A 22,053-nucleotide genomic window follows, 5' to 3' on the forward strand; every position below is an offset into this window, starting at 1 on the left:
TGACCGCGCTCGGCCAATAATGGAAAAAAGAAGGGCGGCAGAAGCGAGAATTTGGGCTGCTTTTTTGGACCCTTTTTTTTCACAAACAAGTCCCAAAAAGTTCCCCAACTGCCCAGATGACCACCCAAGGGAATCGGGGATGACCTCCCCTGACTCCCCCAGCGGTCACTAACCCCCTCCCACCAAAAAAAAAGAACTTTAAAACCTTTTTTTTTCCAGCCTGTATGCCAGCCTCAAGTGTCATACCCAGCTCCATCACAGCAGTATGCAGGTCCCTGGAGCAGTTGTTAGTGGTTGCAGTGGACTTCAGGCAGGTGGACCCAGGCCCATCCCCCCTCCCTACCTGTTACACTTGTGCTGGTAAATGGGAGCCCTCCAAACTGCCCCCAAAACCCACTGTACCCACATCCAGGTGCCCCCCTTCACCCATAAGTGCTATGGTAATGGTGTAGAGTTGTGGGGAGTGGGTTTGGGGGAGGATTTGGGGGGCTCAGTACCCAAGGTAAGGGAGCTATGGACTTGGGAGGTATTTTAATTTTTTTTTTTTACTTTTTACAAGTGCCCCCTAGGGTGCCTGGTTGGTGTCCTGGCATGTGAGGGGGACCAGTGCACTACGAATCCTGGCCCTTCCCACGACCAAATGCCTTGGGTGTGTTTGATTTTGAGCTGGGCGCCTTGAGTTTCCATTATCGCTGAAAACCGAAACCGCCCATCTCAAATCCGCCCAAATCCGATGCATTTGCCCGGCACCAACCGTATTATCGAAACAAAAGATGGACGCCCATCTTTTTCGAAAATACAGTCTGTCCCACCCCTTCGCGTACCCGTTCTTGGAGATAGTCGCCCATGGAGATGGGCATTCGCGTTCGATTATGCCCCTCCATATAATCATTAACCTCTTTAAGCATCACCGTCAATAATTAGTTCATCCTATTCTGTGTAATGTTTTTAACATGCTTCTGAACATGGTGTTTTATGGTGGCAACATTAAGGGGCCGTTTTACTAAAGTATACTTAAAATCTGAGCTTAACACATCGCAGCAAAGGATTTTACCATGTGCTAAGGTCAGATGTAATGCGGCATCTTTTGGGGTCTTTCCTCTATTTTTGTATTGCAGGTCATGCATTAATATAACCATTAGTGTGCAGTACCTGTTTTAGCCAGTTAACATGTGCTAATGTGCTAGCTGTCTAACACTTCCACGCCCATTCAGAAAAATGCAGTAATGCACAGTTTAACACACTGTAACAGATTAACTGCTTGCACAAATTTAGATGTGTTCCCAATTTATGTGTGTAATTTAATTGAATAACAAGCCAATTAGTACCAATAATTGGATTTTCAACAAACAATTATTGACACTAATCAAATTTGGGACTAGCGTGCGTAAAGTTAGGCACGGGATCTGCATCTAAAATTTACGCGTGATACAAGAAAGGGGGCATGGAAATAAGCACGGTCATGAGCATTTCAGGGTGGAATGGGGGCATGGCTTCAAGTTACATGTGTAATTACAGAATAATGATGCTCTGCACGTAAATTTAGGCATGGGCATTTGCACCATATTTTCATTGGTGCAAATGACCATGCCTAAATTTATGCACGACTCTCCAATGAAGTGTGTATTCTATAAACTGTGAACAGATGCGGCTTATAGAATACTGCTTAAGTACGTTTTTTTCTTCGGCGCCAATGTTTTAGGAGTTATTTATAGAATCTAACCCTAACTGCTCAACACTCTTTAGTAAAAGGCCCCTAAGTGATAAAGATTAAATATCTTTATATCTTGTAATTGCCTTGTGTTTAAATACTGCACAGGGCACAAAGAATACAGCTTCCTTCTAACTGTCTTTAGAGCAAAACCAAGTTATATGTACTCTGAAATTACATTTAGTTTTGCTTAGTTTTTAAATTATTTTTAAAACAGGCAATTTCTTTCTCATTCTTTGGGCTTCCAATTGTGTTGAAGTTGGCCCTAGGTGGGGTTATAGCACATTGAGCTTTCATCCGCAATTACAAAATTAACAATATATCTGATTTACCTATACATGTGATCAGGACCAGCATAGAGAGTGAGTGTGGATGTAGAACAGCCAAATTCTGTCACACAAATACAGATCATAATAAGGGTTTATTTAGGGCCAAGCAGCTGTGGAGCCTTTGGGTCTTCAGCCCTGCTTGGCATCCAACAAAACATGAAACCCAACTACAGCTTTTCAGTAAAAGGTTAAAAAAACGTTTCTTTGCAGTAATGAAAGGTAATACACCAGCAGTCTCTTAGCAGCAGAAAAATATATGAACACTTTTCTGACATCGAAAGTTTGAGAGTTATCAGAATATCCTGCTTTTAGGCACAGAACTGTGGCTCGGAACAGCAAACACCTGACTACTCGTCCTGGTAGTATTTCAGGCTTTCCTAATTAGAGCATGTCTGCAACTAACAGAATGTCCCCTAGCAAGCTTCACCCTGTATAGTAGGGGAGATCCAAACCCTAGTCTAGACTGTACCCACTCTGTGGTCTCTAAGTGTCAGGTAACTGTTATCCTTTTGCAGCCTGATAAGGAAGGCAAAGAGGGACCTTGAAAAAACGATTGCGTTGGAGGCAAAAGCACATAGTAAAAATTGTTTTTAGATACATTAAAAACAAGAAGCCTGCAAAAGAATTGGTTGGACCACTAGATGACCGCGGGATAAAATGGCAATCAGGGAAGGCAAAGCCATTGCGGAGAGATTAAACAAATTCTTTGCTTCGGTCTTCACTGAGGAAGATTCATGAGAGATATTGGTGCCAGAAATGGTATTCAAAGCTGATGAGTCAGAGAAACTGAATGAAATCTCTATAAACCTGGAGGATGTAATGGCACAATTTGAAAAATTGAAGAGTAGCAAATCTCCTGGACCAGATGATATTCATCCTAGAGTACTGATAGAATTGAAAAATGAACTTTCGGAACTATTATTAGTAATATGTAATTTATGTTTAAAATCAAGCATGTTACTGAAAGATTGGAGGGTGGCTAATGTAACACCGATTTTTAAAAAAGGTTCCAGAGGTGATCTGGGAAATAGGACTGGTGAGCCTGACATCGGTGCTGGGCAAAATGGTAGAGACAACTATAGAGAACAAAATTACAGAGCATATTCATAAGCATGGATTAATGAGACAAAGCCAACATGGATTTAGTGAAGGGAAATCTTGCCTCACCATTCTATTACATTTCTTTGAAGGCGTGAACAAACATGTGGATAAAGGTGAGCCGGTCAATATCGTGTATCTGGATTTTCAAAAGGCATTTGTCAAAGTACCTCATGAAAGATTCAAGAGGAAATTGGAGAGTCATTGGATAGGAGGTAGTGGCCTATTGTGAATTAAACACTAGTTAAAAGATAGAAAACAGAGAGTAGGATTAAATGGTCAGTATTCACAATGGAGAAGGGTAGATAGCGGGGTTCCCCGGGGGTCTGCGTAGGGACCGCTGCTTTTAAACATATTTATAAATGATCTAGAGATGGGAGTAACAAGTGAGGTAATTAAATTTGCTGACGACACAAAGTTATTCAAAGTTGTTAAATCGGAAGAGGACCTTACCAGACTGGGGGACTGAGCATCTAAATGGCAGATGACGTTTAATGTGAGCAAGTGCAAAGTGATGCATGTGGGAAAGAGGAACCTGAATTATAGCTACGTAATGCAATTTTCCAAATTAGGAGTTGCTAACCAGGAAGGAGATCTAGGTGTTGTCGTTGATGATACATTGAAACCCTCTGCTCAGTGTGTTGCGGTAGCTAAGAAAGCAAATAGAATGTTAAGTATTATTAGAAAAGGAATGGAAATCAAAATTGAAAATGTTGTAATGCCTTTGTATCGCTCCATGGTGTGACTGCACCTTGAATATTGTGTTCAATTCTGGTCACCGCATCTTAAGAAAGATATTATGGAATTAGAAAAGGTACAGAGAAGGGCGACAAAAATGATAAAGTGGATGGGACAACTTCCCTATGAGGAAAGGCTAAAGCGATTAGGGCTCTTCAGCTTGGAGAAAGATGCCTGAGGGGAGATATGATAGAGGTCTATAAAATAATAGGTAGATTGAAACGGGTAGATGTGAATCGCTTGTTTATGCTTTCCAAAAATACTAAGACTAGGGGTTATGCAATGAAGCTACAAAGTAGTACATTTAAAACGAAACGGAAAAAATGTTTCTTTACTCAATGTATAATTAAACTCTGGAATTCATTGCCAGAGAATGTAGTAAAAGCAGTTAGCTTAGTGGGGTTTAAAAAAGGTTTGAATGGCTTTCTAAAGAAAAAGTCCATAGACTATTATTAAAATGAACTTTTGGAAAATCCACTGCTTATTTCTAGAATAAGCATCATAAAATATATTGTACTTTTTTGGGATCTTGCCAGGTACTTGTGACCTGGTTTGGCCACTGTTGGAAACAAGATGCTGGGCTTGATGGACCTTTGGTCTGTCCCAGTATGGCAATACTTATGTACTTACGTCAGTGGTTCCCAAACCTGGTCTCGGCTTCACCCCAGCCAGTCAGGTTTTCAGGATAGCCACAATGAATATTCATGACAGATATTTTCATGCACTGCCTCCACTGAATATTCATCTTGGATATTCCAAAAACCTGAGTGGCTGGGGTGCCTCCAGGATCAGGTTTGGGAAACACTGATTTATGAACTTATGATAGTCCAGCAGTGCCCTAGACTTGGCTTATGCTCTATTTGTTTGCTTGGTCTGGGAAGGATTTGATTTGTTGCACACATCAGTGCTTCCTGACTGGATCATCAAACAAGTATGTGGCAGGTTAGAGGAAATCATGGTCTATGGCTCTCAGTTGAAGGTTATAGCTGCAGTGGTTGGGCTAGGGAATAAAATGGTGAGTGTAGGCTTATAGCAGCTGAGCTGGTAAGAATTGAATCTGAAGGAAATGGAATCAGTAAGGAGGAGGAATTGGTACTGTATCTGATAGAAATTTGTTCTCACTTTAATAATTTTATGTCTCTAAGGAAATTTGAGTACAGTTTATCAAACAGATTTGCTATAGACACAAAATAGAGGAAATGGATAATAAATTAAGCCCCATGATATGCTCCTTTTTGTGTAAAGATTTCTGAATGGACAATTATCTTGTAAAATTCTTCACTAATCTTTAATATTTTAATAATTTTCAGGATTTTGTTTTCATGGGTTTTTTTTTTTGTTCGTTTTTGCTTTAATTTTTCAGACCTCCTAAGCCTGGAACCCCAGAGGTGAATAAGGGGAAGACTTCTCAACAGATTTCCAGTAGTGCTGTGCAAGGACAAATTAAACAAGGTAGAATATCAAGTGGCTTTTTAAATAATGAATGCATTCTCAGTATAACACTTGAATTCTGTAAAGGACAAGTATATCAATGTGGTTTAGTGCCTCTTGCTTAGCGAAGATTGGGTGGCAACACTGGTAATTGGGAAGCAAAGCTAGTGCTGGACAGACTTCTACGGTCTGTGCCCTGAAAACGGTAAGGACAAATCAAGGCCAGGTATACATTTAAAGTAGCTCATACAATGAGTTAATCTTGTTGGGCAGACTGGATGGACCGTACAAGTCTTTATCTGCCATCATCTACTATGTTACTATGTTTGTTTTAAAAAATTAAAAATATTGACTGAAGCGTAAATGGTGGAAAGCCAATTGTATAAAAGAAAGTTTCAAAGCATTCCATGTTATATAATTTCCTGATCAAAATGAACAGTTTTTCTACTACAGCTTTGCCATCAGATAAGAAACCTAGGGCCCCTTTTACAAAGCGGTGGTAAGCCCAACATGGGCTTACCGCTCGCTAAACAGGAAGTACCGCAGTACTTCCCAGCCCCAGCGTGCCGTCATATCCGGTGCTAGAAAAATTTATTTATTTTTGTAGCGCTGGGTTGTACCCAGCAGTAATCGTGCAGTGCCGTGTACTGTCCTGTTACCGCCAGGTTAGCGTTGGAGCCCTTACAGCAACCTCAATGGGTGGCGGCAAGGGACCCCCCTCCCCCAAAATGCCTGCGTGGCAAGTGCTTTACTTGCTACATTGCCATTTCCTGCAGAAAAGAAAGACTACCCTTTTACCAGCTGCGGTAAATGGGGGTCTCGCCATGTATCAAAAACACATGCCAAAACGCCAGTGCAGGCCCCCTTTTGCTGCAGCTTTGTAAAAGGGGGCCCCAAGTAAAATAGGTTATAGCTCTGTGTAGTCATATTGGTATTTTATTTTACTTTTCATTGTCAGATTATTTAGTTTGATAACAAATAATAATGCTGATCAGTTGTTACACTTGAAACTGATGGTGCAGAGCTGTAATTGAAGGGCCAACGTTTCTTGAGTGCAATGGTTTATTTCTCCATGCTGATCTTACTCCTGATGTAGTGGAAGTTTTAATGTGCATATTCCCATGATAACGTGCTGCTATATTCTGCAACGAGTAGAAGCCTCTTTTTCTCTCTCTCCTTTCAAAGCAAGAGCCAATCCCTGTGCAATGTTAAATACATTTTTACATTCTATTATCTTACTGCATCAGGAATAATTTTTTCAGGTCATGTTTTAGCACGTAGTTATAATGTTCAGCTTGTTACATTGGCCCCAGAATCTAAATATTTTCTAAGGTTTGTCTGGCAAAGAATGGTAGAAGAGTACTAGTTTTGAAGTGTACCACAGATGCAATTTATTTGTAAGAGTGTAAGTGTGAAAAAGTGAATAGTAAAGATAAACAGATTTTTCTAAAGAAAACTGATATTAAATATCTGTTGTACTCAAAACCTAAAAGGTAGTTCCCTTAACAGAAAACACCTACAGTGGAATGACTCTGTTTTAAAAAAATGTGGTTTATATTTTTATGCCTCATTTTGAATTCAAGTTATTTGTGACTTTTAGATGAATTGGTATCAGAATTCAGGACTGGTTTGGAAGGATAGAAGGAGAGATGTGGATCTACCTAGAATTTCACCCTCCATCTCTCACCCATACCATTTCCGGCCTTTTATATGTAGACTAGTAAGAAAGGCCCGTTTCTGAGGCCAATGAAATGGGCGCTAGCAAGGCGCTTTCCTTACCATCCCCCTCCCCTTGTTGCTGGACTTACCCTCCGTAGTGATGGTGGCGGATCAGATGTTCGGACGGCACTCCGTGGGGGGGTGGGGTGGAGGATCTGCATAGGTCCCAGTTTTTCCGTGTGCGTGGGAGGGTGGAGCATCGGAGGGCGGTGGAACTTGGGGATTCGTTGAGTGTCATAGCCCCGCCCCGAACGTCATCACGTTGTGACGTGAGGGCGGGGCAAGCACTCATGGTGGAAAACTGATCTGGACCATGACAACTTAACTTGGAATGCTGGGTAAGTTTGCCTCATAGAACGTTGGCGGTGCGTTTTATATAGAGAGATTGTTTTCTGAGCAGATGCATGTTTTTTTTTTTTTTTGCATCTTTATCCAATTAGGCACATGTGGTCCCTGCTCTCAAGCACATTTTTAAAACATTAAAACCTATCCTTTATTCTCTTGTTTCTAGTGAATTACTTAACCCTCCATTGCCCCAGGTACAAAAACTTAGATTGTGAGCCCTCTAGGGATAGAGAAAGTATTTGCATATAATGTGTACAACGCTGTGTATATCTAGTTGCACTATAGAAATTATTACTGGTATTTCTCTCAATGGAGGAGGGTGAACAGTGGTGTGCCGCAGGGACCGGTGCTATTTAACATATTTATAAATGATATGGAAATCAGAACATCGAGTGAGGTGATTAAATTTGCAGATGATACAAAACTAATCAAGGTTGTTAAAACATGAACGGACTGTGTAATATTGCAGGAAGACCTTTGTAAATTGGAAGGCTGGCAGATGAAATTTAATTTGAATAAATGCAACGTGATGCACATTGGAAAGAATAATCTGAATCGTAGTTACCTGTTGCTAGGGTCCACCTTGGGGGGTCAGCACTCAAGAAAAATATCTAGGTGTCCAAAAAAGGAAACAATGCTAGGAATTATTAGGAAACGGATGATGAATAAGACTGAAAATGCTATAATGCCTTTGTATCGCTCTATGGTGCGACTACCCCTTGAGTATTACATTCAGTTCTGGTCGCCATATCACAAAAAAGATATAGTGAAATTAGAAAATGTTCAAAGAAGAGTGACCAAAATGATGAAGGGGATGGAACTCCTCTTGCATGAGGAAAGACTAAAGAGGTTAAGCCTCTTCAGCTTGGAAAAGAGATGGATGAGGGGAGATATGATTGAGGTCTACAAAATCCTGAGTGGTGTAGAACGAGTAGAAGTAAATCAATTTTTTATTTATTCCAAAAGTACAAAGACTAGGGGACACTTGAGGAGGTTACTTGGAAATACATTTAAAACAAATAGGAAATATTTTTTTACACGTCGAATAGTTAAGCTCTGGAACTTCTTGCCAGAGGATGTAGTAACAGCGGTTAGCGTATCTGGGTTTAAAAAAAGGTTTGGACAAATGTCTGGAGGAAAAGTCCATAGTCTGCTATTGAGACAGATATGGGGAAGCAACTGCTTGCCCCGGGTTTGGTAGCATGGAATGTTGCTGCTAATTGGGTTTCTGCAAGGTCACTTGACCACTGTTTGGAAAACAAGATACTGGGCTAGATGGACCATTGGTCTGACCCAGTATGGCTATTCTTGTGTTCTTATGAGAGTGTCTGATGAAGCTGAGAGAGGCACAGTGAAAGCTTGATAGGAAGAAAAGATAGTTACATGGTAAAACAAGGTGCCAAAATTTTGTTCAAGTGTGTCTGTTAAAGGGGGATGCGCAGAGGAGGAATTGGGAGGTTGAGAGGAGAAGCAGAGAGTTGACCATATTGGAAAGAAAATATTTCAAGCAGCTCTGCTCTCTGCAAGAATAACTGCTCACCGCTTCCATATGGTGCAATACATGCACACCATCATGGTGCATACTTTCTCACCAGTACTCTTTTTGCAAGATAAACATCAGCTAACTTCCATACTAGTTGAAGTTGATGAATATGTCATTCACTTTATCAGGACTACTCATTCGTATTTTATTCGTTGATTGTCCAGTCTTTTATTGTGCACTGTTATGGTGGATTGGAAACGTTTGTGAAACATCAGTTGAACAGAAAGATGCTTTCATAAGCTTTATGCATCCTCATGGTCCCGCTACTTCATTTTATTGGCCGGTAAGACACGATACTTGCTGGATCCCAGAACAACTTATCATTGCTGTTATTCCAGCTCCATCAGTGACATCATCTGGTCGGCAATATAGTTTCCCTGAAACCGTTCTCTTGCAGATCAATGATGCTTTCAGAATGATGAAGTAACTGAAGAAGGCAGGCTTGGGAACCTGCAGTAAAGAAACACACAATCAGGCTTGGGATCCTACAGTAAAGAAACCCACAATCAGGATTGGGATCCTGCAGTAAAGATACCCACCCTTGGCTGTTACTGCATGGCTATCGGGCCTTCTCCAGACTGCAGGCCTCCCCCTGCCATCCCCCCACCCTATTCTTTTTTAACTTCTCCTGCCCGATGTTCTCTGTTCCAGCCCTTCCTCACCCAACTGCCTTAAATCAAGCTGGCTGCATATTTCTTTGGGCTGCAGCAGAAGTGGGGTGGGGTCCTAGCAGTCCAGTGCTGTCTACAGAGGTACACTGCAGCAAAAGTAGAAGGGGGGGTGGTTCATTGTGGCTCATTGTGAAAATGTAAGCTATAGTGGTGCAGATGTGCACCTACTGCAAGAATAGAATGGACGTGGGTAAAGGTACAGAGGGAAGGGAGCTGGTGGCAGCGCTTCGATCCATACAGACACAGAGGCAGCAGACCGAGTACACAAGGCAATCAGCAGGGGGTTAGACGGTATATGTCATATTTCTGTCTGCCTGTTGATTATTAAACCCAAGGAAGGAGCAATGGCTGCATTGTGCTATTTTTGGTGATGCCATGGCACCTGTGGCTGCCCTATTCCAACACCTATGCATCTATGCACTGCAGTTTTTAAGTCTTGCCACAGATTTTCTATTGGATTCAGGTCTGGGCTTTAATTGAGCCACTCAATACCACTAAGGCCTTCACATAGGCATACGGTGGTTAACAAGTACATTTTTTCTGTACAGGTGGCTGGAGGGGGGGGGGGGCAGAGGAGAGAGGACAGTCACACACATTCTCTCTCTCTCAGACACACTCACACCCAGTCTCACTCTCTGTCATACACACACACACTCACACGGTGCTGCCAACCATGCAGAGGGGGGAGAGGGAGGGGTCCTGAGACCACAGGGGGGGGGAGGGGATCCTGAGACCACAGGGGACGGGATCCTGAGACCAGAGGTGGGGAGAGTGTCCTCGTACCAGAGGGGGGAGGGGATCCTGAGACCACAGAGGGAGGGAGGAGGTATCCCTGTCACACACACACTCTCTCACAGTCAGTGTCTTTCTCTCTCACACTATGTCTCACACTGTATCACACACACTCTCGGTCTCACACACTCGGTCTCATACACTCTCTCGGTCTCACAGAGAGTCTGTGTATCGCACACATACTCTCTCACACTCTCTCTCACACACTCTCTCTCACACACATACTCTATCTGTGTGAAACACACTCTCTCACACTCACTGTGTCTCACATACGCACTCGCGCACACTCTCATTCAAACACACACACTGTCATTCTCACACACACACTTTCTCTCTCACAGACACACTCGCACCCAGACTCACTCTCTCTCTGTCACACACACTCGAACATTCACTGTCTCTCTCTCTCTCTCACACACACTTGAACATTCACTCTCTCTCTCACACACAGTCACTCTCACACACACACACTCCGAGTAAAACCTTGCTAGTGCCCGTTTCATTTGTGTCAGAAACGGGCCTTATTTACTAGTATCAAAATAATTATCACAGGCTTAAAACACACTGTTCAGTCACACTATCTTTCTCTGTCTTCACAATACTACCAGTGCTTCCATTTAGGGAGGCAGCTTTTGAAGGAAATAAAATCTAAAATTGGTCAATATATTATGTAGCTGAATGACCCAATGGGCTGCCATGGTTTTAGACTACATTCCACACCTAAGTTACTTGTTTATCTGCAACTCATGCCTGGACATCATTACTATCCTCAAAGCTGTTTGGTAGCCCCTGGTATTTAGTTGATGGTTTTAACTTGTAACAGGGGTAACTGTTATCAACCTAGGCCCTATTTTCAACATACCCAGGCACTCTAGTGAACACACGGAGATGGTTATTAAAGTAAAACTAATAATGTCCTCAAACTATTAAAGCCCTAAATCATCTAAACTTCAGGAAATTATTGAAGACCACTTTGTTCAAGAAGGCGTACCATCCAGACGTTACTTAGTTTGTTCCTTATTTGTTCAGCAAATTTATGGACCCTAATGTTTTTCCATTATCTTTTATTATCTTTGTTGTTTTAGACGATACGTTTAAGATTAATTTTTTACTATGACATTGTTTAATGATATTATACTGAACTGTAGCCTACCCTTGTTATTGTGTAAGCCACATTGAGCCTGCAACTAGTGTGGAAAATGTGGGGTAGAAATGTGTTAAGTAAATAAATTAATTTGAAGCAATATATAATACAATTAAAACATATGCATTAAAATACAACATAGAAAATATAACAAAAAGTGAAAGCAAATAGAAACTACTAATTAGCGAGATCCAATCACTCTGTCAATCATACATTTTACCCCCACAGCCAGGACTTAAAGCCTTATGAAAATGTAAATAATCAGATTCTTCTTGGAGCCCATTAGATAATTAATTTCCAAAGAGATGGTGCTGTTAATGGAAATGTTTGCTTCCTAGAGATCTGTAAGCAAGTTTGTATTAGAAGATGTTGAGTAAAACATTCTCTATGATGACCTCAGTATACTATCTGGATGGTAGGTACCAAAGATCAGAAAGGTACTTTGAACCTAATCCCCTCCTTGCTGTCTGGATCGGGTTTTCAACCCAGTTCTTGGGACACACCTAGCTGCTCAGGTTTTTAGGATACCTACAATGAATATGCATGAGATAGATTTGCATTCCCTATCTCCATTTTATGCAGATCTATCTCATGCATATTCATTGGCTAGGTGGACTGGTTGAGACTCCCGGTATAGACCGTAGTCAAAATTTTAAAACTTTGTCACTGTTCAACAGGTACCCACTGCAGAATCTTCTATGGTGAGATATCCAAATAAATCCAAATAATTAATTCTTAGGCAATTTATCAAATGAGCCACTGTATACTGTAATATTTGGGTATGATATAAGGATTTCTTTGGCATCCCCACTACAAGGAAAGTGCCATAATCAATTCTAGGTGGAATCACAGCATGAACCACCTTGTTTAATCATCTGTAACAAAATTTAAAAAAATAATTTTTACTAACTGGGATTTATATGTACCTCAAATGACAGGTTACGTTTAACCAAATATCCACAATTTTATCAGAATGTTTCAATGGTAGCTTTTCACCAGCAATCCTGAAAGGGAAAGGCTGATCAATGTAACCCTCCCCCTTCCAAAGCCCTGCAGGTTTCTTAACATTTAAAAGTAAATGATGGTTGTTAGGTAGTAGGCAACCTCTTCCAATCAGGTGTTAATTTGAAAAAATATTATCCCAGAAGCCCTCCCCACCCCCCCGTTTACCAAGCTGTGCTAGCAGCTGCCGTGCACTAATACCGACACATCACATTCACTTTGAATGCGCTGTGTTGGCACTATCGTGCGGCTTAGTAAACAGGAGTGAATGTTTTCAAGAAATTAAATTTAAAACTAGTTCCTTCCAGAACACTACATATGGGCATCATAAAATTATTTAATACTGGGACTAAAATTGATCTCACACCATAAGAACTAAATTGTAGTGGTTGGTCTAGAAGGGGGAGGGAAGAAGGAATAAAATGAAATAAATGGATAGCTTCACATGAACTGAGGATACCAAAAACCCAAAGAAGAATCTAGATTCTGCTGGGCAAAAAAAAAAAAAAAAAATAGAAATGCCTGATTTAAATGAGAATAGGAATAGAGTATAAAGTAGATTATTTCCTTGCTAGAATAAATTAATGAAAGAAATTCAACTCTGTAGCTAGACATGTTGAATAATAGTATAGCGAAGAAAGGGAAATGCACTTCTGATTTCAGATTTGAAGGTGAATGGCTTAGTTTTATGGTAAACTAATGAACTGCTAGCAGATGCGAGGCTCCTTTTTACAAATGTTACCTAACCATGGCAATACTACTTTTGTAATTTCATTCTTTTGGGACCATTCTAGAGATTCCAGGAAGCTTCAAATTCTGGACTCTTCCCAGAACTTCTATATTCTCACCAGATTGCTCAGGGAGTTATCTTGTGGCTGAGCCATGGCCCATACTTAATGTAGAAAAGAATTTCCAGCAAAGAGATTAAGGAAACCTCAAAGTATGAGCTTCTTTTTGTCTTTAGTGGCTGGAGAGATTAGCTGCGATTAAGGTGAATATACTTGAGAGTTTTACTTCAATTTCAAATGCTTCTCGTATTACTGCTTAATATTTTGTTCTGGGAATTGAATAAATAATTATGGTCTGTGTGTGTGTATGTGTGTGTATGTATGTATATATATATATGTATGTATATATGTATGTATATATATATATATATATATATATATGTGTGTGTGTATATATTTCTCTCTCTCTCTCTGTATGTATGTATATATATATATATATATATATATATATATATATACATACATACATACCCTAAATGTATATATGTATCTATCTATAGACTTTCTACTCTGATGCATAGAGAGAGTATCATGAAACATATTTAATATGGACAGGGATGTGTTCTTCCTAATTTCCTGTTGGACTTGAAAGTTTAGTTGTCTAACTATTTTGACTCATTTTGGATGCCAAATACGTCAAAAAATGTAAGAGTAAGTTACCCATTTTGCTCTGCCATAAATTGGACACAGCCAACTATGCTTAATATTGAAAATAAAATTGTCTGCCCCTGCTCTTCTAATGCTGTTTCTGTGATATTTTACCTGGGTGGAAGTCCTAACAATACAGCATTACACTAATCCAATGACGATAATATAAATGAAACAGCAACACTAGTCACAGCCTATAATGATAGATAAGGTTTTAACTCCTTTAACCCTCACAATTTCCCATCAGCTACCTTAACTATTCACTGAACACGTGTCACAAAATCAAAACTGGGAGATATCCAAACTCCTAAATCTCTCACAGTCTGTTCTGTAGTAGTCAGAAACCAATTACAAAAATGATGAACTAAAGGAATCGCCCAACTATAATAATACAACTCACAAACTGATTCCAACCTATAATGCCTGTTAAAGCCGAAAAATCTTGTATGTTTTACATTTATTGAAACAAAAAAAAAAGCAACACTGGGCCTTCAGGATAGAGATAACTGTCGTCCTTTAATCTGAAAATGACCTGACACGGGCCGTGTTTCGGCGTACAAATACCTGCCTCAGAGGTCTAACATAAAAAACATATTAAAAATGATGAACATGAATAAAAATCTAAACAGGCATTACATATATAAAAATGTACATATATTGCTGACAAACATTTGCATAAAACCAATGGCAAATCATCACATTCATAATAAAAAAACAAAAGAATAAAAAAGAAACATTAGTTTGAGAATAGAGGACTAGAACAAGTTAGATGGTTTGATATTTAAAATCATGTAAAAAAAACGATAACATACTTAGCAAGATCAGGTAAGCTGCCAATTTCACAAAATAAAACAATGAAACAGATGATAAAGCATCTGCATATCAAATAAAACCAATCAAAAGCAATAATCTCATAAAATTCATAATCAATAGCAAAAAACAGTACTATTAGACAATGGAAGACTAAAACAAGTTGATTGGATTGTTAACTGAAATATTGTAGAATTGAAGGAAAAAGACTTGGCTCTCACGGTTCCATAACAAGGAGACCATGGAAGAACTTTACATTCAAACCTTCATCTATTATCTAAATAAATTGTGCAATATATAGTGTGTTCTTATTCTTCTATTGTTCAAATGAATTATATACTGTACAGCACACTTTCAATAATTTATCTTATATCCATCTGTTTATCAATAAATGTTTTAAACGCATCTTATCAAACTACTTCACTTATCTTAAGAACTACTGCTCAAGCTCTCAGGCTTTACGGAGCTGTCTGTTTCATCAGTGACGGCTTCTTCAGGAGCAAGCCCGTCAACTTTCCACTACTGGACTAGAGAGCTGAAACCCACTGCTTAAGCAGTGTGGTTCCCAAATCGTGGTATTTATTACCTAAAAAATATAGAAAATAAACTTTTAACAATATGAAAGATAAGCTTTTAACAAAAGCATTAGACTGGAAACAGCAAATGGATTGATAATCATTTTAACTTATTTCAAGCTAGCGACAGCATTACATTCCTTCTTTTCAAAATGGTACTTTTAGTAGTATGAATGCTTATTCAAAGGAACCAGAAGTATATAAAGTTAAACATAACATGGAACCTAAAAAATACCTGTCATTCAATAGCAGCTTTTTAAATAAAAAAAAATGCCAATTTGTAATCTATTGATCCAGCGTTGTTCAAGTTGGTGCAGTTTTTTTTACCCCAGGTCCCCTCTCCTTATCGTATCCTTAACCTGGTCTATTGCAAAACATCTCAAATCGAATATGCTGCAATTCATTACTATGCAAAAACAAAAAAGGAGGTAAAAACCCTCACGAAACCGTGGGATATAAAACAAAAAGTGAGGAGAGTGGATGAGGATACCAACAATTATATATTTATTCACTTGAAAAATAAAAGATTAAAAAATTAAAAGATAACAATGTACATAAAAATGACCCGACACGGCCGTGTTTCGGCCCAATGGCCTGCCTCAGGGGTCTTTGTAACCTCAGAAGATGTAACATGGGATGTGTACTCCGAGGGAAATAACAAGACACAATCCTCTCAGGTCTCCTCTCTTCAAAAAGATATATATGAAATATATATTAAAAAACAGAACGGACTTGTAATATTCCTCTCTGAAGAGATGTCTACAATTGTGAAATATATTGTTATCTTTTAATTTTTTAATCTTTTATTTTTCAAGTGAATAAATATATAATTGTTGGTATCCTCATCCACTCTCCTCACTTTTTGTTTTATATCCCGCAATTCATTACTATACAACGCCGTACTATAGAAGAATATTGCTTGTTACATTTAAGACAAGATCTATGTTCAGTAACCCTTGTTTTAAATATTTTTTTCTGTTTTTCCAACATAAAACTTGTAACAAAGGCACCAAATGATGTATACTACATAATCACTCAAACAGGTAGTCTCATACTTCAGCTTATAAATCCTTTGATCTACAGGATTTTGAAATTGGGTAACTTCATCTGTGATGTTACAAATTAGAACAATTACCACATTTGTAATGACGGCCATTGAAAGTATCAATATGTTAAAGATGATCTGATAATGGGCATAAAAAGTTCTTTAAATTTTGTCCTCTAGCAAAAGTCACTCTTAGATCTGTATTGTTAAAAACTGGATGGCTTCGAACTATGTTCCAATATTTATGAAGAACTTTAATGCACTGTCTGTTCTCTGAGTTAAAACTGAGTACACATGCTTGATAAACTTCTGTGGATGTCCGTTCTGTGATGTTATGCAGTAAGAGATCCTTGTTTTTATATTTTGCCTGTTTGTAAGCCCTTTTCATTATTTGCAACACATTTGTCAGCTCTTTTAATGAATTTTCTTCTGGGACATTTGCATCAGAGAGCCGGACCTCATTTGGGAATATTTGCCATTGTGAGCTCTAGATAATTACTTTTAAGTACTGTGGTCATCACGTAGGATTTTTCTATAGCATTTTCAATGTTGGAATTGATTAGATCCATAGCACTCTGTAGTTGATATCCAGTGTACTGAATAAATGTTGTTTTTTTAAAGCATTTATTTGTTATGCTAATGGTTACAGTGGATTGATTTGCTTAATTTAAACACTTTCACATCAACTTTTATATGTTTTGTACAATTTTACATATTCTTCATATATTCTTTGTTGTGCTAGTTGGTATTGGTATATAGTAGAAGCACAGGAGTACATTGCTTTTATAGTCCAGTTATTAGTGATTAAATTTTAACTGCCAGACCTTTGACTATTCTTCTAATGTTTGAAGATCTCTTCTCATGGTTTCTACTCCCTCTGCGGTATCAGCTCTATTGGCTGTCTTCTTGTCATCCGCAAAAAGACAAACTTTTCCTTTTAACCCTTCAGCAATATGTCTCACAAATATATTAAGCCGAATCGGTCCCATCACTAACCCCTGAGGCACTCCACTGCTCACCTTCCTTTCCTCTGAGTGGATTCTATTTACCACCATCCTCTGTTGCCTGTTGGTCAACAAGTTTCCAAACCAGTTCCCCACTTTGGGCCCTAAGTTCAACCCTCTCAGCCGACCGCACCTCGAATACTGGTGTGCAATTCTGGTCATTGCATCTAAAATATATATATATATATATATATATATATATATAGCAGAATTAGAAAAGGTACAGAGAAGCGTGGTGAAAATGTTAGAGATGGGATGACTTCCCTATGAGGAAAGGCTAAAGCAGCTAGGGCTTTTCAGCTTGGAGAAGAAATGGCTGAGGGGTGATATGATAGAGGTCTATAAAATGCTGAATGGAGTGGAACAGGTAGAGATAAATTGCTTATTTACTCTTTCCAAAAATACTAGGATTAGTGGGCACGTAATGAAGTTATTAAGTAGTAAATTTAAAACAAAGAGGAGAAAATATTTCTTCGCTCAACTTATAATTAAAATCTGGAATTCATTGCCAGAGAATGTGGTAAAAACAGCAGGGTTTAAAAAAGGTTTGAATAATTTCCTAAAAGAAAAGTCCATAAGCCTTTATAAAGATAGATTTGGGAAAATCCACTGCTTAATTCAAGGATAAGTAGCATAAAATCTGTTTTACTGTTCTGGGATCTTGCCAGGTACTTGTGACCTGGATTGATCACTGCTGGAAGCAGGACACTAGATTTGATGGATCTTCAGTCTGTCCTAGTATGTCAATGCTTATGTTCTTATGTAATAGAATATATCCATTTCTATTCCACTAAATACCATAAGTTCACTGTGAATTACAATAATAAGCTGGAAATAAAACCAGGACGAGAATATAATCACTTGAAATTGTAAAATACATAGTAACATAGTAGATGATGGCAGAAAAAGACCTGCATGGTCCATCCAGTCTGCCCAACAAGATAAACTCATATGTGCTACTTTTTGTGTTTACCCTACCTTGATTTGTACCTGTCCTCTTCAGGGCACAGACCGTATAAGTCTGCCCAGCACTATCCCCGCCTCCCAACCACCAGCCCCGCCTCCCACCACTGGCTCTGGCACAGACCGTATAAGTCTGCCCAGCACTATCCCCGCCTCCCAACCAGCAGCCCCGCCTCCCACCACCGGCTCTGCCACCCAATCTCGGCTAAGCTCCTGAGGATCCATTCCTTCTGAACAGGATTCCTTTATGTTTATCCCACGCATGTTTGAATTCCGTTACCGTTTTCATTTCCACCAAAATAAAATCGTCACATATAATACATAAAGAGGCGTATTTTCAAAGCACTTAGACTTACAAAGTTACATAGGGGCTCATTTCTGAAAGAGAACGTCTAAAAAGTGGCATAAAGCAGCATTTGGATGTTTTTCTCACCAAAACATCCAAATTGGTATTTTCGGAACCCATATTGCAGACATTTATCTATGCAGTTTGTCTGCAATGCGTCCAATTCTCAAGGGGGCATATGGAGGGGGGGGGGGGAGGTTGTTAAGGGCAGGATTTTGACGTTCCTTTTTTTAATTATTTATTTATTGAATTTTAATTTTTACAAACAAATAAAAGTTTGTTAGGCAATACAGAGAAATTAATATATAAGAAGAAAAAGAAAAACTTACAAGTTGTAACATTATTAACTCTTCCTTATACCACAAAAGAGACAGTTATCTGGGGGAGTGGTTTAGAAAACTTGAGGAGATTACAAATGAGGAAAAACAAAAATAGTTAAAGTCCAAATTGGCCTAGTCCTGTTGATTTGGACTTCCTAAGACTTGGATGTTTTTCAGCCGTAATGGAACAAAACAAAAACGTCCTGGACTAAAACTAAGACATTTTGGTCTAAACCTATTTTAATAATGACTAAGCCACAGAAAAGTACCCTAAATGACCACTGGAGGAATAAAGGAATGACCTCCTCCCACCCCCAAAAGATATGAAAAGAAACAGTACATACCAGCCTCAGATGTTATGGCCAGTCCTATTAGAGCAGCAAGCAGGTCTCTGGATTCGCCTGGTTGTCCGTGCAGTTCACTGTGGAGAAGCCCATAGCCCAATCTATTTGTTACACTTTTTTTGGAATCTGTGAGCCTTCCAGAACCCACTAAAAACCTACTCAACCCACATATAGGTGACACTTGCAGATATAAGGGGTATTGTAGTGGTGTTTAGTTGGGTACAGTAAGTTTTTGGAGGGCTCACCATATAATATAAGAGGGTAGGTGTCAGATGTGTACCTGGGAGCTTTCATGTGAAGTCCACAGCAGTGCCTTCTAGGGTGACCCAATGCTGTGCTAGGATGTCTGTGTGGCCAGTCTACTAAGAATGCTGGCTTCTACATCTCAATGGCTCGATTTTGTGCGTTTTTCACTTGGATGATTTTTGTTTTCAACAAATGGACCAAAAAGATAAATATATAGAGCAAAAAAACATCTAGCCAATAGCCACTTTTGAAAAAAAAAAAAAAAGATAGATGTTTTGCTGTTCCAAAAATGGCTATATTTGCTGTTCAGATTCTGGACGTTTTGAGCAAAATGTCCAAAGTCGGATTTGTACGTCACGTTGCGAATTCCCCTCATTGTAACCTATGGAACTTTAAGTGCTTTGAAAATAAGCCCCATAGAGGCGTATTTTCAAAGCACTTAGCCTCCCAAAGTTCCATAGAAACCTATGGAACTTAGCCTCCCAAAGTGCTTTGAAAATATGCCTGATAGTAACCTATGGAACTTTGTAAGTCTTTACAAAGTGCTTTGAAAATGAGCCCCAAAAGTTTTTCCTGTCAAGAAATATCTGAAACAGTAGATCAGATAAATACTATGAAAATATTTTCCTTCGGGGACCTCTTCATTATTTTGTCTCATTGAATCTGAGCAGGTGAGCCTTCAAGACTTGTGTACTCATTGGACTGCTTTTAATCTATTGTCCACGTTTAGTTTGGATAAGCTTTTGAAACAGACAGATCTTCTAGGTACTTGGTAATGCAGTCTCCAAGACTCCAACCATTACTTTCTATTTTCTATGATAAACACTAGCCTATATTTAGGATACTTGCTACCACTGTAGAAAACTTTAGTGGTGAAACCTGTACTTAGGGAAACATCGTTAGATCCATCATCGCTGGAAAATTACAGAAATGTTTATAATCTGGTATTTATTTTTATTTTGTTGAAAAATGACTTTTTACTGTACAATTCAAAGCCTTGTAGAGAATTAAAATGTACTTAATTTTCCTAAAGCCTGAACGACGAGGATGTATAGTACAGGAACTACCGTGGTTGTGTTAATAAGGAAAATATGTGTACCTTGATAAGCGGGTAAGGCAACTCGGATTGTTTCCTAGATTTGTCAGATGTTTTCAGCTTAGTGGATCATGATTTACTCTTTCCTCATTTAAAAGACATTGGGCTTGGAGGAATACTACACAAGTGGTTTTAGTCTTGTTTTGTCCAAACAATTTGTGCCATAGAATTCTATGATTTCAGAGGCACAGTCTTTAACATATGGAGTACCGCAAGTCTTGGTCCTTTCGCCTTTATTTTTTAATCTATTTTTGAACACGTTAGTTCTTTTGACCCAAACCTTGGCAATCTCAGCATATGTTTTGCAGATGATATTCGGCTAGTTAGACTTATATTTGGCAGCCAGACTTATATTCGGGAAAGCAAAATACGAAAGCGCCAAACCGCTAAGAGAGAAACTACACTGGCTTCCACTAAAGGAATGAATTGCGTTCAAAGTATGCACCATGGTCCATAAAATTTTACATGGAGAAGCACTGGCCTACATGTCAGACCTCATAGACCTACCTGCTAGTAATGCTAAAAAGATCAGCACGTACATTCCTCAACCTCCATTACCCCAACTGCAGAGGATTAAAATATAAGTCCACCTACGCAACCAGCTTCTCCTACATTTGCACACAGCTATGGAACGCACTCCCGAAGACCATAAAGACAACGCAAGATCTAACCATCTTTCGTAAACTACTGAAAACGGACCTATTCAAAAAAGCATACAACAAACAATCGTCCTAACTTCTAAACAACAACAACGAAGAATAAGACCGAAATGACAAAACCACTGCCCAACACTATTACTCTCACCATAATACCATCATCTAAGCAACTACATAAAGCCGACACCTACACAAGACCACAATGTATTCTTCTACCACATACATACGCACTTGATTGCAAAACCACGTGTTAACAAGTACGCAAGCACACAATGCATTCTTCTACCATGTATGCACGCACTTGATTGCAAAATCATGTGCATATCTAAAGTCCGGAAATGGCAATCGCCATAACGGCAAATGTAAGCCACATTGAGCCTGCTAATGGGTGGGAAAATGTGGGATACAAATGCTACAAATAATAATAATAATATTGACTTAAAGGGTTCTGATTTAGCGGATTTCAATTTAGATCTACAAGCAGTTGCTACTTGCCTAGCTGACTATTGTCTTAAGTTGAATCTAACTAAATCTAAAGCGATATAGACAATTGATAGGTTGTTATTTACTGTATCACCTGTGTTAGGTTGCACTTGAATTTGAAAACTACTAGGAAAATTAGAGAGAACTTCACATACAGTCTCTAAAATGTGATCTTGCTTGTGGGGGGGGGGGGGCATTGCGATTGA

At 39.0% G+C, this 22,053-nt stretch overlaps 1 protein-coding gene across 3 annotated transcripts in view; it reads left to right on the top strand.

The window, feature by feature from the left end:
• Positions 1 to 22,053, top strand: part of WDR7 (WD repeat domain 7) — a 754,216-nt gene that overhangs the window by 235,175 nt on the left and 496,988 nt on the right. For all 3 annotated transcript variants that reach the window (XM_030192974.1, XM_030192976.1, XM_030192975.1), the window contains one exon: positions 5,240 to 5,328. In XM_030192974.1, the coding sequence (XP_030048834.1) occupies positions 5,240 to 5,328 (89 nt within the window). The remainder of the gene's footprint in view (positions 1 to 5,239; positions 5,329 to 22,053) is intronic.

This window comes from Microcaecilia unicolor, chromosome 2, assembly GCF_901765095.1.
Source record: "Microcaecilia unicolor chromosome 2, aMicUni1.1, whole genome shotgun sequence".
Lineage (NCBI taxonomy): Eukaryota > Metazoa > Chordata > Amphibia > Gymnophiona > Siphonopidae > Microcaecilia > Microcaecilia unicolor.